The following is a 17,422-nucleotide window of genomic DNA, read 5'->3' on the forward strand; positions in this document are numbered from 1 at the left end:
TATATTATAGTGCATATTATATTATAGTATTTTTACACCAACATTTGATTTGAAAGGATTATATATGAGGAGAAAGCTAAATATACTAACCCTGCTTTCTCAGCTAGCAGTAAACGAGTTTGAATTTTCTATCGTAAGATTATACTCAGGGCAAAAACAACCGATTAAACCAAGTTCAGTTTATTTGTATAGCACTTTTAACAATTTCCCATTGTCTCAAAGCAGCTTTACAGAAGTATTTAACAGAAGAGAGAGAAAAAGAAATAAATATATAATAAGAAAGTTTAAAATTTATTTAAAAAAGATTAACTTAAAACTTAAGATACTGAATATTTATCCTTATCCCTAATGAGCAAGCCGGAGGTCGACGGCAGCAAGGACAAACTCCCTGAGAGCTTATGAAGAAGAAACCTTGAGAGAAACCAGGCTCAGAAGGGAAGCCATTCTCATTTGGGTGACACTCTACAGTAAATAGTGTAAATGTAGATAATGTCTACAACAGTTTATAATAGTGCAACCGAGAACACCTGTGGAACTAATGGGTCATCGTAAACTCTGAGTTCAGCACAGACCTGATTGCTGATAAAGACCAGACCAAACATCTGACTGACACAACATTGGTTCAAAAGAAGGCATGCTCTGACCTATAATTGATTAGCATTAGTTTTCAATACTACAGTAAAAAACCTTAGACCAGCATGCCACAATTCTTCTGAGTCAGTCAGTAGTTTCCTCCGGCCATCCATATCTCTCTCATCTCTCAACTTCCAAGCCCAATTTTCTAACTCCATATCTCATTCACTGCTGAATTAAGATTTTGATCTGCAAATCTCTGTTATCTAACTTCCTGGAATTGCGAGTAAGCCCTTAGAGTGTGTTTGCCTAGCCCTTATCCTTGCATCAAATTGCCAGTCAAATTGAATAAAAACCTATTAACATACAGTTAGCCTTTGTGATTTCATTTAGCTAGCAGTGTGGATACTGTCATGTGGCTATGGCGAGTAGGAGAGTTAGCTGTCTGTATGACAGATTACTCTGGACGTACAAAAGTATATCACTATATTTATTTATATGATCTAATGTCAGTAATATATGCTAATCAAATGTTGAGACATCTTAAACTAATTTGTGTAATGAGATGAAGTGTACTTCATTACTTTATGACTATTAAATCTTATGGCTTGAAGTATTAGAAAGGGGCAGAGATGGGACTGTTGGGAGCTTTAAGCTGCCTTTGCAATGCTTGTTAATGTGATTTATACAACTGGATCATTAAATGGGTGTCAGACAATTGGAATCAGGTCTGATTTACATTTCTATTAAATTATAGCACCAGAGCACAGCTCACATATAACAGATGTGCTCTGATACTGCATGCTCTAGCCCAATTTAACCCATTGTTATATAATTTATCAGAACAGGCATTATTAATGTATATGAGTAACATTGACGTAGGAGTGTTTACTGTTTTCCTTCCAAAGAGGCTACAAAAAGTACATTGCTGCTGCAGTTGCTTCCTTTATTAGGAAGAATAAGAAACAAAACGGAAAATAAATTTGACTATAATGTTGCTGAAGTAGTATATAAAGTAAGCGTTAAATTACAACAAAAAATGCATAGTTATAATATGACATACATATGCAGTGATTTAGGGGCTTACGTCCTGTATATTTGTATATGTTCTGGAAAATCTAATTTTTTTATTACATGTAGAAGAACTACATACTACACACTACTCCATGTAATAGAAATATATCAGGGATTTTTTTGAATATCCAGGCAGTGAGAGTAAGAGAGAATCTGAGATGGTCTCATCTCAGTGACAGATGTCTCTCTGGTGATGTAGCAGCTGCCCTGTACATTCCTTTTCGAGGCAAGACACCATATTTCTTTTCTGCTTTCTCATCTTCAATCAGTAGTTCCCATCACATATGCACTGATTCTTCAGATACCACTCAGGTTGCCTTGATTTGAGCATTAAAGTCCGGGAAGTAATAGGCTTGAATTTCTGTAATTTAATGGTTTCCAAGTAGTATGAGTCTCTTTGGGCTTTAAGAAAATTGAGTTAGCTTCCTGCTTGGAGTATAGGATATCATTTCTCACCTCTTTTAACAGAAGTTAATTTTCTTTTTTCCTCTCTATCCTTATTCTCACTCTGCAGATGTATAGGGTGTGTGACCAGTCGCTGGAGATGTAACTGGTGCGTCCACCAGCACATTTGCTCTCACAAGACCACATGCCACCAAGGAGTAATCATATATAATCAGCATGTATGTTAATGCTGCAATAAACTAAAAAACTTGTACACTTTTACTTTTTGTTTTGATTACGATAATATGCTTGTCAATATTAAGACAGTATTTATAATTGTGCAGGATTGTCTGCTTACAAATGTTTATCTGTTTTTGCTTACTTCTCATTAATCTCTCAATTGTGCTTTTTTCTTCTTTCCTTCTACCACAAGTTCAACCAACCAACCTCTGTTCTCTCAACAACGAAAGACTTTGATCAGTTTACTACAGAGTCCACAAAAGCATTTGCTCCAGCCAAAGTTACTGCCATGTCTACTGCTTTGGCAATACCCCCCACCATTCCAGAGCCAACTGCAATAACCACAACAGTTGTGAATACCCTCACCGACCTGCCGAGCGATTTCCAGCATGCTATGCCTTCCTCAACCCAAAAGGCATTAACAATAGTTGCAGAAGCCCAGGTTCTACATAAAGACAGTAAAATAGGTGGAGAAAAGGTACATGTGTCAGAAATGACTCCTGGTGGCAATGGTGAAGTCATGGGTCTGTCCCATAAAGGATTGGCTGCAAACTCGGTCACAGTTCCCACCCTAATGGTGGCTAGTGTGGGCGCAGGACTGTCAGATAAAGCAACTCCTACCACCGCTACTGCTGGGTTAAATGTTTGGTTTGGGGAGACTGATATTGGAAAAGGATCTTTTAAGAACGGGTCATCAATGTCTCTGGCTTCTCCTTTATCTGGGGATGGAAAGACAGCGTCACCCAGTTTTCTTTCCTCTTTAGAAGTGGACCTCCAGTCTGATCCAGTTCCCCATTTGGTGAGTCAGTATTCTCGGGGTAACGGTTAGCATGAGCAAAGAACCAAGCAAGCTGGGACAAATCCAAAATTAACAATGATTCGGAAATTGTTTTTTTAGTGCAATTGAACAGCAATAAATATATTTAATGTATAAGACAATGCTTTTTTGTTTTACTTAATAGCTCTAGTGAATAGCCTGTAGTAGGGGAGGCATGGTGGCTAGCACGTTTGCCTCACACCTCCAGGGTTGTGGGTTTGGTTCTTGCCTCTGCCATGTGTGTGGAGTTTGCATGTTATTCCTGGCTACACCAGTTTCCTCCCCCAGTCCAAAGGCATGCACTGTGGGCTGATTGGTGGTACCCTGCCTTGTGCCCTTATTTTTCATGTGATATGCTTCAGATTCCATGATGCATAATGTTTCTTGTATGCACAGGATAATGAGGGCTCAGTGATGAGTGAAGCATCCTATACCTGTCCATGTGTGGAGAGAGTTCAAGGTTCTTCTCTCCTCCCTGTAAACATTGTAAGGCAGATCACACTGGTGGGACGCAACCTGCACCTGTTCCAGGTAATAAGAAATGTAAATCTCGAACATTGCTTTGAGATTCATAATAACGTGATACTTACATTGTGCATGTGGTTGTGTGCTCTCAGGATGATGATGTCGGGAAGGGTTACGAGTGTGTGTTAACCATAGAGGGCAGGTCCGTGGTAGTGAATGCCTTTGTCCAAAGGGATGAATCAAAGCCTTTCCTGTTCTATATTACATGTCAACTCCACCAGGTCTCACCCATACACTCAGCTCATTACATTATTACATAGCATTTACAGATTAAACATTACAACAGAGACTGAAGGTGTGTTTTTGTGTGTTTCAGTACTCATACTCTGCTGCTGTGGAAGAATACAATGCACCGATCACAGTGAGGCGACAAGGCTCTTTTCAGTTGGACAGTTCACAGGGCTTGCATAGTAAGAGCGACACTAGTAATTTTAACATCTCAAGTGTGCTACACATGACCGCATTATATTAGGGCTTTTCACACTTGAAATAGTTAACCCTGGGACATGCTAAACCCCAGGTAAACAGAATCCTGGCTTATCTTGTTTCATGTTTCACACTGCTCATACTTTACACAGGGTTAACAGTTAATCCTGTGTATTAATAACCTGATGTTTCACACTGTACAATCCTAAACCCTGGGTAAATGTTCTCATGTACATATGTGCAGGGTCAACAATCATGATTGAATACTGTACATACAGCAAGCAATCAGTTTAAATAACAGCTTGTGTCACCATATAAATCCTCCTTGGCTGTTTAAAGCACCCTGACATGTACAATGGCAGGAAAACGAAATAAAGAAAAGAGAAATAAAGAAAAATCAGAAGTCTTTACACAACACACAGGGTTTCTGTGACTGTCCAAATCACTGTATTTTGTATCTAAGCATTTAACATTTTAGATGGTTAACAACATTTGGATATTGCTAGCCATAGCCTTCTCACACAGCCCTTTTTGGCACAAATTTTGGTACAAATTTGGCACCACAATGTGGGGTTAACACCACAAAAGCTGTGTTACCACTGCTTAGTAGCATACTTTCATAACCACTTCTAAATGACACAGTGAAATGTTCTTCTACTCTGTGATAAAAGCAGGTTTAGAATGATGAAAACCTTGAGTTGAGTGCTGTGTGAAAAGCCCTGATGATAGCTTAGATGGCTTTTATACCCATGATTTTAGTTTGATTCAGTTTTTGTGTTGTGTACTGTATGTGTACTAAGGCTTGTGTTTGGTTGTCAGTGACGCTGTATAACTGCTCAGTTGGCCGTTCAGACTGCAGCCGCTGTCACACGGCAGAGCCACGATACAGATGCGTGTGGTGTGAAGGAACCCAATCCAGCTGCGTCTTCAACAACTCTTGCAGAGGGCACATCCAGCACAACTGCCCCGCACCCCACATACACCGGGTTTGTCTATGTGTTTTATAAAATGAAGCTTCATATTCATACCTTTTGCAAATCTTTTCTTTATGTATGTTCCACTCTACAGCTGATATTAAATATCCCCAAAGCCCCTCAAATAAAATTGTGCTTTCTGTGGTAGATAGAGCCTCAGTCTGGTCCAGTAGAGGGCGGTACTGTGATCACTATCTCAGGATCAAACCTGGGCCAGAGAGCAGAGGACATTCAGCACTCTGTTTTTGTAGCTGGATTGCCATGTATTGTTATTCCCACAAGATATGAGATTTCCTCCAGGTAAACTATACTCCTGCTAATCTTTAGTTATTCCTATTTTAATGCTTATTTTAGATGAAAAAACAGAACGGTATTAAATTCATCAATGAGCGCAAAGTCTGTGCTTAAAAACGTTCTTATATATCTACCTATGTAACAGTTATAAAAGGGAATAAATATGCAGTGAACAAAAGCAACATTTGTGTTAACCCTTGTGTTATGTGCAGTCTTAGGCACTCTTTGGACTATTAGCTAATGTGGCCAAAGTGACCCAGGACCTTTTTAATATATATATATATATATATATATATATATATATATATATATATATATATATATATATATATATATATATTTTTTTTTTTTTTTTTTTTTTTTTCACATAAAGGTCTTTTACACACATTCTCTGTACCTCAATCCCATCCAATATAAACAACATTTGTGATTAATGTTTGCAATTACTAGATAACAGTTAACAATGAAAGTGTTTCGTTTGTTTTTAATTTATTAAAGTTAGAATTTGTGTAAAACAATATACTATAATAAAGAACTTGCTGGCATAAATCTATAACTAAGGTTAATTGGAACAATGTTTCAAGTTTGTATTTAAAACTGATTTACATGATAAACAAAGATTCATGCAGTCAATGGCTCTGAGATAAAGCTCTCAAAAATGCATCTGTAAATGTGGATGGTTTCCAACAAACGGCAAACACTTTTAGTAATAAATATAATATTGTAAATATAATATATAATGACAATTCACCCGAACACCACACAAGAGTTTAAGATAAAAAAATGATTAATGTGTGTGTGTGTGTGTGTGTGTGTGTGTGTGTGTGTGTGTGTGTGTGTGTGTGTTTGCGCGTGTGTGTGTGTGTGTGTGTGTGTGGTCAGTATTGTGTGTAAGACCACAGCAAGCAGAAGTAAGAGGAAAGGACATGTTTCTGTGGAGGTTAAAGGAGGAGGAGTTGGAAAATCTCTCCAGGAATTTCACTACCAGGCAAAGTTCATTCATATACTCTTGTATATACAGTATTGTGGAAAAGTGTTTGCCCCTTCCTGATTTTTTTTTGTTTTTTTGCACACTTTATTTAAACACATTTAAATATTAATCAAAGACTACACAAGTAAACACAACATGCAGTTTTTAAATGAGGTTAAACAAAATCCAAACCCAAATCACTTAAATCACTTAAGAAATCACTTAAATAAGACCTGACTGACAAAGTGAAGTAGACCAAAAGATCCTCAAAAGCTACACATCATGCCGAGATCCAAAGAAATTCAGGAACAATTGAGAAAGTTTTGGGGCTCCACTGAACCACAGTGAGAGCCATTACTCACTGTGGAGAACATGGAACAGTGGTGAACCTTCCCAGGAGCGGCCGGTCGACCAAAATTACCCAAAAAGCGCAGCAACGACTCATCTACTATGTCACAAAAGACCCCACAACAACATCCAAAGAACTGCAGGCCTCACTTGCCTCAGTTAAGGTCAGTGTTCATGACTCCACCATAAGAAAGAGACTGGGCAAAAATGGCCTGCAATGGCCTGCAGTTCCAAGACGAAAACCGCTGCTGTGCAAAAAGAACATAAAGGCTCATCTCAGATTTGCCAAAAATCTTGATCACCGAGACTTTTGGGAAAATACTCTGTGGACTGATATAAAAGTTTCACTTTTTGGAAGGTGTGTGTCCCATTACATCTGGTGTAAAAGTAACACTCCATTTCAGAACATCATACCAACAGTAAAATATGGTGGTGGTAGTTTGAGTGTCTGGGGCTGTTTTGCTGCTTCAGTACCTGGAAGACTTGCTGTGAAAAATGGAACCATGAATTATGCTGTCTACCAAAAAATCCTGAAGGACAATGTGCGGCCTTCTGTTTCTGACCTCAAGCTGAAGCGAACTGCAGCAGGACAATGATCCAAAACACACCAGCAAGTCCACCTCTGAATGGCTGAAGAAAAACAAAATGAAGACTTTGGAGTGGCCTAGTCAAAAATCCTGACTTGACTCCTATTGAGATGCTGTGGCATGACCTTTAAAAAGGTGGTTCATACTCGAAAACCCTCCAAAGTGGCAGAATTACAACAATTATTCATTCATTCATTCATTTTCTACCGCTTATCCACACTACTTGGGTCACGGGGAGCCTGTGCCTATCTCAGGCGTCATCGGGCATCAAGGCAGGATACACCCTGGACGGAGTGCCAAACCATCGCAGGGCACACACACTCTCATTCACTCACGCACTCACACACTACGGACAATTTTCCAGAGATGCCAATCAACCTACCATCTTTGGACCGGGGGAGGAAACCGGAGTACCCGGAGGAAACCCCCGAGGCACAGGGAGAACATGCAAACTCCACACACACAAGGCGGAGGCGGGAATCAAACCCCCAACCCTGGAGGTGTGAGGCAAATGTGCTAACCACTAAGCCACCGTGCCCCCCTACAACAATTGCAACAACCAAAATTACTCCACAGTGCCGTAACAGACTTATTGCAAGTTATCACAAACGCTTGATTGCAGTTCTTGCTGCTAAGGGTGGCCCAACCAGTTATTAGGTTTAGGGGGCAAGCACTTTTTCACACAGGGCCATGTAGGTTTGCATTTTGTTTTCCCTTAATAATAAAAACCTTCATTTAAAAACTCCATGTTGTGTTTACTTGTGTTATCTTTGGCTAATATTTACATTTTTTAGTGTGACAAGGGGGCAAACACTTTTTCATACCACTGTAGATAAATAATTAAATATCAATTCATTACATTTAACCCTCATCCTGATCTGATCTTAGGATTTATACCTGTTGTTTCTCATCTGTGTTTCTGAATTTCAGGACCCAGTGTTACTGGGAATGCTCCCACTGAAAGGCCCAATGTCAGGAGGCACTTCAGTGATCATTAAGGGGCGGGACCTTCGAACAGGCCAGCATAATAAGATCAGAATCCTGATTGGTGGAGTGCCCTGTATCTTAACTAGGTATAAATTCTTTGTTCAAACTGACTATATACAAACAAAAATACATGAAAAAGAATTCAACGTTCAAGAAATCAAATTTTTTGATTATTCATCATTAAACTTCATCAACTGTTCTTTCAGCAACTGTTCTTCAGCTTAACACAGTTGTGTAATATTTGTCCATATACAACCTCATGTTTATAGTGGTGTTTATAAAATTCTGAATTCACAGCTCTGCAAAACTGGATGATGAACAAATTGCATGTGTAACCAGTGGCAGTAACAGAACCGGAAGCCACGCCGTAACTGTTTGGTTTGGTAGAGCAGACCGCCATCTACAGGACACGTTCTATCACTATACTCCAGACCCAAACATCACCAAAGCTGCTCCCTCTAAAAGCTTCATCAGGTATATTCATGTTCCAAAAAACTATTTGTAAGTAAATACACAACACTGGTTACACAGTTCTACTAGATTAAATACAGTTGGAGAAAGCTCATTATTTATAATCAACCTCTCTGATGTCATGAGAATGGATTCACTTTTGAGTCTGGTTTCTCTTAGGTTTTCTCAGGGAGTTTGCTCATTGGGTAAAAATATAAATTTAAGTTTAATCTTTGTCATGCTTATTGTGATTTTTAAAATTTCCATAAAGCTGCTTTGAGACAGGGTCAATTTTTTAAAATTCACTTTTAGTAATATATGGCTACATACATTGCAGAATACAATCAGATGTAAGAATCTCACATTCGCATCTTTAAGTATTCTTTTGCTTCCTTGCATCAAATAATTGATGGTGTTCTGGATGTAACAGACAATTCAAGTTCAACATGTTATTTATTTATTCTTCACTGCATGACTGGGTCAGTTTCTAGACCCCCTGAAATAATCACACAAAAAGCAGGGCTGTAGTATGGGCAGAATGGGTTTATTAGAGAGATTCCAAACAAAAGTCAATAAAAAACAGGTTTCTGATTCTGATTCAAAGCCACAAATCTTCCTGCCAACACACTACAGAATGTAGTTGAATTTCTCATCCTCATTACTCAATACCACATTCACTAGGTGTTAACTCGGTTTCCCATTCTGACACTGTCCCAGTTTTCTCTCTGCCTCTCTCTCTACCTCTCTACCTTTCTCTCTAACTTGTGTTTTTAATCTCTGTCTCTTTTCCCAGCGGGGGTCGTTTGATTAAAGTTTCTGGTGAAAATCTGAATGTTGTCCAGGACCCTCGCATCCGAGTGACCCTGAGCCCTCTGGGACCACAGTTTCAGGGGAGAAAAAGGAGGAAGAGAAAGAGTGAGAGACACATTGATAGGGATGACAGGCTTTGGCCTCTCAAAAGGGAGCGGCGCATAGTTCCCGAGTCACTCTGTCCAACAGACAGCATCTGTGATGTGAAGCAGGTACGGATTTAATCAGTGTGAATGAGTACATGGGTTTATGTGTGGATATTTTCCATAAATTCATAGTCACACAATCCTGAAATTGGTTATAGTACTGTCAGTGTCCTTGTTTATAGTGCATTTAAATTGTACATGTTTTTTCTCTTCAGACAGAGATGCACTGTGTGATCTACAACTCCACTCTGCTCCTGTGTCCCACACCTGAGATGGGTCCAGAGGCTCGCCATGCTACAGTTACCGTCCATTTCTTGATGGATAATCTCAGCTTCGAGTTTGAGAAGATCACTGGCAGCCCCTTCACTTATGAGCTAAACCCCATTCTTTACCCACTCAACCAGGAAGACCACAGCAAACCCTACCGCCACAAACCTGGAAGCATCATCTCTGTTGAGGTTACACATGATCTTTCACCTGTTAACACACAACACACTGAGCTGGAATACATATTTCCACTTTATACACTTTATACTTTTTAGTTTTTAATGTAGTTCAGTGTAATTAACAGATATCATTTTTTTTCCATTTTGAAACAAATCTATGTATGAATTAAGTAAATACATACCACTACTATTTGATATTGGTGTAGGGCGAAAATCTGGACTTGGCCTTTTCTGCGGAGGAGGTTGTGGCTCTGATCGGAGACGGAGTGTGTGCTGTAAAAACGCTCAGCAGGAATCACCTGTACTGTGAGCCTCCTGCTCAACAGCCCTCAGTGTCTGCCACAAAGAAACGAGAGGTCACTCATCCACTGCTCGAGTTCACAGTGAGTCATTATAAACTTCATCTCTTTATTCAGTTAGAAAAGATGATCAAATACAGAATTAATGTCACCTGCCATGACATGTAGCTAAAGGCCTATAGATATCTGAATTGTTTTCTTTTTAAATAAATCCTTAATTCCTTTATTATATTATTAATTCTTCTTTACTAACCCTGTTCAGGGTTACTGCAGATAGTGAGCCTATCCCAGGAGCACTGGGAATGAGGCAGGAACATGTCGTTGGCTCACTATCATTCACTCAGTCACACCTGAGGGAAATTTTAACGTTGCCTAAAATTTGGGGGGAAAAGTAAATCAGGATGGAACACAGGACTGAACTGAGGTCATCAAGCTGTGATGCAGTAACATTACAAACATTACCATATGTGGTGGTGAAGCCTCTCATGAACCTCCACTGACCTAAATAATGTCTTTCAATGTTAATAAATAACATGTTATGGACATTAATGCAATCAAGATGCCAGACATAGTGATGGAGATTTTTAAATGGAAGTTGTGAAATTTCTGTGTTAATTGTCTGTATGTTTATTGGGGTAAACCTGCCTATTTATTAGTTGGTTCCAATCATTCATTTTGTGACAACGAAAAGACTTATTTTCAAAATGAAAAATGAAAATGAATAACAGCAGAGATTCATAAGAATACATCGTTCCCATCACAGCATGTCCTGTCTTATGTATGTATAGGTTCGAATGGGGAATCTGAACTTCTCCTTGGGAAGGGTGCAGTACGACTCTCTCGGCCAGGCCTTTTTTCCTCTGGAAGCTCAGGTGGGCGTCGGAGTTGGTGCCTCTATCGTAGCACTTATTGTACTGGTCATCGTGCTCATATACAGGTACAACACTGCACACTACAAGAGAAACTGTAGTCATTGGTGATAGTTTGGTGTGTGTCTGTGTATGCTTATGCACATGTTTGTATACATGTGGCTTTATCAGGAGGAAGAGTAAACAGGCTCTGAGGGATTACAAGAAAGTTCAGATTCAGCTAGAAAACCTAGAGACAAGTGTGAGAGACCGCTGCAAAAAGGAGTTCACTGGTATTATACTCTTGTGGACAATGTTTAATTGTAAACTGGAAAATGTTGGCAAAACCCTTGTTATAACACTAAAAACTTTCTTTAGATTTGATGACAGAGATGATGGACATGTCTAGTGACTTGGTGGGCTCTGGGATTCCATTCCTGGACTACCGCAACTACGCTGAGAGGATATTCTTCCCTGGACACCAGGAGTCACCACTGAAGCGAGATCTGGATGTGCCAGCTTGTCGCCGAACTACAGTAGAGCAGGGCCTCGTCCAGCTCTCTAATTTACTCAACAGCAAACTGTTCCTGATCAAGGTAGCTTCCTCTACATATTCAAATATTTTTCATTCTGACATGATACGACATCTTACTGTATAGTGATGTTGAATATATGTGCATGTGCAGTTCATCCACACGTTGGAGAGCCAGAGGACGTTCTCTCCGCGGGACCGTGCATATGTGGCCTCCCTCCTTACAGTGGCACTGCATGAAAAGCTGGAGTATTTCACTGACATTTTGAAAACGCTGTTGAGTCACTTGGTGGAGCAATACACCACCAGAAATCCCAAACTCATGCTGCGCAGGTCAGTGCTCAGCTTCTTGGTCTGGAACTAAGGAGAAAATGTCTGCTCAAGACCAACAAATAAGTTTATATTGCTATTCCCAAAATCCCAAATATATTGCTTATCACATTGTCTGCATTAAGATAAAATAATATCAGTTAAGTCTCTGGTTTACTGATTAGAAAATCAGGGTTTAAGCCCAGTCGTCACCAAGCAAGCACCTTGAGCAGGGCCCTAAAACACTCTCTGCTCCAGGGCTACTGTATCCTCTGCCCTGGCTCTAGCTTCCTGACATGATGGCAAATGTAAAGAAGAGAATTTCACTCTGCAATAATGTATATGTGACGAATAAAGGCTGCTGCTTAAATAATTTTAAAGATTAGATACAGATTTATCTTTGTGATTTAAAACTCTTTTGAGTTTGCATTTAGAAACGCACTTTTCGCAGACCTTAACACGCCATGCATTTCAGCTGCTCTTCTCTTGTTTTGCAGGACTGAGTCAGTAGTAGAGAAGCTGCTTACCAACTGGATGTCCATCTGCCTTTATTCCTTCCTCAGGGTACATACCACACATCTCACCCCCAGCAAACCTGTAGCTCTAATCATTAGATCTAATCTAAACTTTCTGATTAAATCCATCTGTAATCTTTACTTGTATTGTGTGAATAATATTTCACTCCATTTCTTTGTGTGATGCAGGAATCAGCAGGAGAGGCTTTGTATATGTTATTCCGAGCCATAAAACACCAGGTGGATAAAGGCCCTGTGGATGCTGTAACTAGCAAGGCCAAGTATACACTCAATGACAACCGGCTCCTGCGTGATGATGTGGAGTACCACATATTGGTAAGAAATACACCTGGTGTAAAATTTTATTGTAAAATTGTCACGTCTTTCCATGTGTATTTGTACACAGCCTTGTATAGAAAACACTGATCATTATTTTATAAAAGATTCACAGACAGTTCACTATAAAGAAATATAAGATTGATTCTATGCTTCAAAGGAACTAATGGTGCATTATATCCACACCCTGTTCTTTTTTTTTGTGCTTCAGACACTGAATGTTCTGGTAACCAGTGCAGCCACACATGAGTCTCAGACGGTTCCTGTGAAAGTGCTGGACTGTGACACCATCACACAGGTGAAGGAAAAAATTTTGGAGCACACATGGAAGGGCACATCATACTCTCAGAGACCCTCTACAGACTCAGTGAACTTAGGTAAGAGCACCCAGACTGAGTACAGTGTAGCCCGCCGATGTAAAGCAGTTAGTAGTAAAGAAAATGATACTTGCCAACAAGCATATCATGGTGTCAAAACTCTAATAAAAAGGATATGTTGTGAGATATTGTGAAATCTTTGATCAGATACTAGCATTGTTTTTGTTTTGTACAGTGACTTTGGGGAAGGAGAAGTTAATATTGTCTCTATTTCACTGCTAATGTAGAATGGAGAGCTGGGATGGCAGGACACCTAATCCTGTCCGATGAAGACCTGACCTCAGTGGTGCAGGGCTCATGGAAACGTCTAAACACTTTGCAACACTACAAGGTCCAGTCTGTGTATTTTACTTTAATGTTGAGTTTAAAAATGCAAATAATTATTCACTATTTACTCAGAAATCTTCTGTTTGATGTTCTTCAATAAATCAATGAAATTTTCAGTATATTTTCAAAAATCATCAGGGTTCAAGCATCTGCATGTGTAAAAAGATTTTGTGTTTTTTAGTAAGTGTGCAAGAACTTTTAGTAAGTGTGCAAGAGACAAATGGACAAGACAATGACACATATGATGGCTGACACCCAAAATGGCTGACACCCAAAATGTCTAACACAGTAAAACACAGTGGATATTTTTTAATTAAAAATGCCTCTGGTAATGTACAGAAACCACTTCCATGATTTTAGGATAAATTGTACAGAGGATTTAAACAAAAATCCTTTTTCAGCTTTTATGTATGAACATGGTGACATTGTGGCTTCATCATGTGGCCGATTGGGGTAAGACTTTGTGCTGTACAGACAAAAGAAATTCAATGGTATCTCAAATATTCATATTTTACATACCCAATACCCAGTGTAATGTGGGACAACATTATACCTTTTGTGTTGTTATGTGATATAATTAATGTGTGCTGGCTCCTTTAAGAGATCGTCACGTAATGATGATGTCATCAGCGCCAGACTAGTTCGTCAGTTGTTAAGCCATCAAGCCCTCATTGCAGCTCTGCTAATCGTAATTCATCTGCTACATTTCATGTTCTTTCGAAGGCATTGTTGGTATGTTGAGTCACGTTAAAAGGTTATATAACTGTATTTGTCAGTATTTTACATTTTGTCCTAAGAGTTCATTTCAATTTGAAATTCAAATACTTACAGTACAGACAACGTGTTAAATATATATTGCTTTAAAACGTGCACCTTGGAACTCAAAGAGCTTTAAATGTTAGTTGTGTGATATGTTTTATTCATAAATACATATTTGATTCTCATGTCATGTAAACAACTTTAATTAATTAGCTTAAATTCATTGTCATTCTTTTTTTTTAGTTTTACCCTACTTCCAGTCAGCCATTAAACGAAGTGAATTGGATGTCTGCTTCAGTGTGGTGATTGGTAGAGGAGTTGTCTGTCTGTCAACTGGTGCAAGGCGTATTAGGGTGACAGAATAGTAAAACAACATCTTCATGCAGACTGATCTACAGCAGAAAAGGTCAGGGTGTCTCCTTGTGGTGGAAGAGAGAAAGGCAATTATATGACACATAATCGGACTCCCTTTACACTATGGAAGATTCAAAGACCCCAACTCATAGCACTTTAGTGACCTGGTCTAATCGGTCAATGTCATCCAAACGTTCAAAAGGGTCTTCTGTCAGTTCTGCTATTGCCTTAGCCCTTGCTGAAGCTGAAGAAGCCAAAGTTAAAGTAGAATATGCAGAGAAGGAAATGCATATAAAGATGCAAAGTGCACACTTGGATGCAGAAAAGGCACGTTTAGAGGCACAATTATTTGTTTTAGACGTTGAAAGGAAAGCTGCTGCTGCAGTAGCTAAGGCTGAAGCACTAACTGCAGCCCTAAGTTGTGATAAAGAATCAAGTCGGAAATCTGACATTGAATACAGATCTGGCTCTCACGATTCTATCCTAAGAACAAAAGAGTATGTTCAAGAACAAGCTAGACTGCAAGCTAACGCCCAGTTAGATCCATCTGAGATGTTGGAGGATGCATGGCCACCGCCGCCACCAGCAGAATTATTTCAAGAGAACTTGATGGAACGGCCATCCTATGAAATTGAGGGTTTCGACACAAACAAAGACTACAGACGTTATGATACCTCTAAAGTCATTTTTGAGGCTGAGTCGCATCTCTTTGGTGCTCATTCAAACACATCGGCTGGTTACGCTCTCTATCCGGATGCTCAACCTCCATATGTAAAATCCGCTCCTGCCATCAAGACAGAACAGGATCCTTACCCATGTAATATAAGGCTGCCTGTTGAGACATGTCACAGGCCCACCTATTCACATTCTAACATGCAGTCATCAGGAAGGGCTCCAAATGCCCACAGTTATCCACAAGTTAAATCATATGCTGCGACTCCATCTCAACATGTCCAATTTCGGGCTAGTACTCCTGATGTAAATCAGAGTGTTACCGATCTCGTCAGATTCATGGCGCGGCGAGAGATTGTTTCAACAAGTCTACTATCATTCGATGATCGCCCTGAAAATTACAGAGCATGGAAGGCATCATTCTTAACTGCCATCAGAGATCTTAATCTCACGGCTAAAGAAGAGATGGATCTATTGATCAAATGGTTAGGTGCAGATTCTAGAGAACAAGCAAAACGTATAAGAGCAGTTCATATCAAAAACCTAGACAGAGGTCTTCAGATGATCTGGGAACGGTTAGATGATTGTTTTGGAGCACCTGAGGTCATTGAGAGTTCATTACTCAGGAGACTAGATGGTTTCCCAAGGATTTCAAATAAAGAAACAAACAAACTTAGAGACTTAGGAGACCTCCTCATGGAACTCCAAGTGGCAAAATCTGAGGGAGTGCTATTAGGTCTCGCCTGTTTGGACACTGCACGGGGCATAGCTGGTATAGTGCAAAAGCTACCATTCAGTCTGCAAGAGAAATGGATGGCTCTAGGCTATGCATTCAAACAACGGCACAAAGTCCCCTTTCCCCCGTTTTATGTACTTGTTAACTTTGTCACAGAACAAGCAAAGATGAGGAATGATCCCAGTTTTGTTCTTCCTCTTCATGCCGACAATCCAAAGCCAGGAAGCTTTAAGAATGTTAACAAAGCTTCAATCTCAGTACACAAGACCGATGTTTTTCCAGAGAGAACTGTAACTGGTGAAACCCAAAATGTTGATATAGATGTGGCTAAATTCTGCCCTATACATAAAAAACCACACCCTTTGTACAAATGCCGTGGGTTTAAAGAGAAATCATTTGAAGATAGGAAGGCCTTTTTGAAGCAGAATGGGATTTGTTTTAAGTGTGTAGCATCCACCACACACTTTGCAAGGAACTGCGAAAAGCTCATCAAGTGTTCTGAATGCGGCAGCGAAACACACCATTCCGCTTTGCACCCAAAATATATCTCTCAGCCTGTTAAAACCCACATCCAGACCAAAGATCATGGCGGGGAGAAGGAACCCTCCGAAGATGAAGTGTCGACTAAGTGTACAGGAGTCTGTGGTAGTAATCTTAGTGGCAAGACATGTTCAAAGATTTGCCTTGTGACAGTGTTTCCAAGTGGTCAGCGAGAGAAAGCGATCAAGGTGTACGCCATCATTGACGATCAAAGCAACCGATCCTTGGTGAGATCGAAATTCTTCAGTGTCTTTGACATGGACGGCAACAGATCCTCCTACTATCTCAAAACGTGTGCAGGGATGATCCAAACAAGTGGTAGAAGAGCACATGGATTCCAGGTGGCATCTATTGATGGTCGGGTCGTTCATACTCTGCCAACCTTGATAGAATGTGATAACATCCCAGATAATCGGTCTGAGATACCCTCACCACAAATTGCTCTTCATCATCCACATCTAAAAGGCATTGCAGCACAGATTCCAGAGGTTGATTCAAAGGTTCCAATTATGATGCTGTTAGGTAGGGATCTCATAGAGGTACATAAAGTGAAGAGGTACATTAATGGCCCCCCTGAAGCTCCATATGCTCTGAAGCTGGACCTGGGCTGGGTCATAGTTGGTGACGTGTGCCTGGGCAGAGTTCACAAGCCGGAAAGTGTTAACACTCTCTTCACCAGCACCTTGGATAGTGGTCGTCAGTCACTGTTTAAGCCGTGTCCTAATGTCTTTTATATCAAGGAGAATGTTTGTGATGTAAAGCCCTCA

The 17,422-nt window shown here is 39.8% G+C and overlaps 1 protein-coding gene across 1 annotated transcript in view; it reads left to right on the top strand.

Annotated features, from left to right (window-relative positions):
* Window positions 1–17,422, top strand: part of plxnb1a (plexin b1a) — a 75,817-nt gene that overhangs the window by 43,524 nt on the left and 14,871 nt on the right. The window contains exons 10-30 of the mRNA XM_060894222.1: window positions 2,162–2,270; window positions 2,465–3,070; window positions 3,485–3,619; window positions 3,706–3,834; window positions 3,930–4,023; window positions 4,859–5,025; window positions 5,162–5,313; window positions 6,190–6,295; window positions 8,143–8,285; window positions 8,497–8,673; window positions 9,443–9,671; window positions 9,821–10,063; window positions 10,258–10,434; window positions 11,139–11,287; window positions 11,391–11,491; window positions 11,577–11,794; window positions 11,885–12,063; window positions 12,537–12,603; window positions 12,744–12,890; window positions 13,102–13,267; window positions 13,495–13,598. Of these exons, the coding sequence (XP_060750205.1) occupies window positions 2,162–2,270; window positions 2,465–3,070; window positions 3,485–3,619; window positions 3,706–3,834; window positions 3,930–4,023; window positions 4,859–5,025; window positions 5,162–5,313; window positions 6,190–6,295; window positions 8,143–8,285; window positions 8,497–8,673; window positions 9,443–9,671; window positions 9,821–10,063; window positions 10,258–10,434; window positions 11,139–11,287; window positions 11,391–11,491; window positions 11,577–11,794; window positions 11,885–12,063; window positions 12,537–12,603; window positions 12,744–12,890; window positions 13,102–13,267; window positions 13,495–13,598 (3,598 nt within the window). The remainder of the gene's footprint in view (window positions 1–2,161; window positions 2,271–2,464; window positions 3,071–3,484; window positions 3,620–3,705; window positions 3,835–3,929; window positions 4,024–4,858; window positions 5,026–5,161; window positions 5,314–6,189; window positions 6,296–8,142; window positions 8,286–8,496; window positions 8,674–9,442; window positions 9,672–9,820; window positions 10,064–10,257; window positions 10,435–11,138; window positions 11,288–11,390; window positions 11,492–11,576; window positions 11,795–11,884; window positions 12,064–12,536; window positions 12,604–12,743; window positions 12,891–13,101; window positions 13,268–13,494; window positions 13,599–17,422) is intronic.

Source organism: Tachysurus vachellii, chromosome 19, assembly GCF_030014155.1.
Source record: "Tachysurus vachellii isolate PV-2020 chromosome 19, HZAU_Pvac_v1, whole genome shotgun sequence".
NCBI classification, from domain to species: domain Eukaryota; kingdom Metazoa; phylum Chordata; class Actinopteri; order Siluriformes; family Bagridae; genus Tachysurus; species Tachysurus vachellii.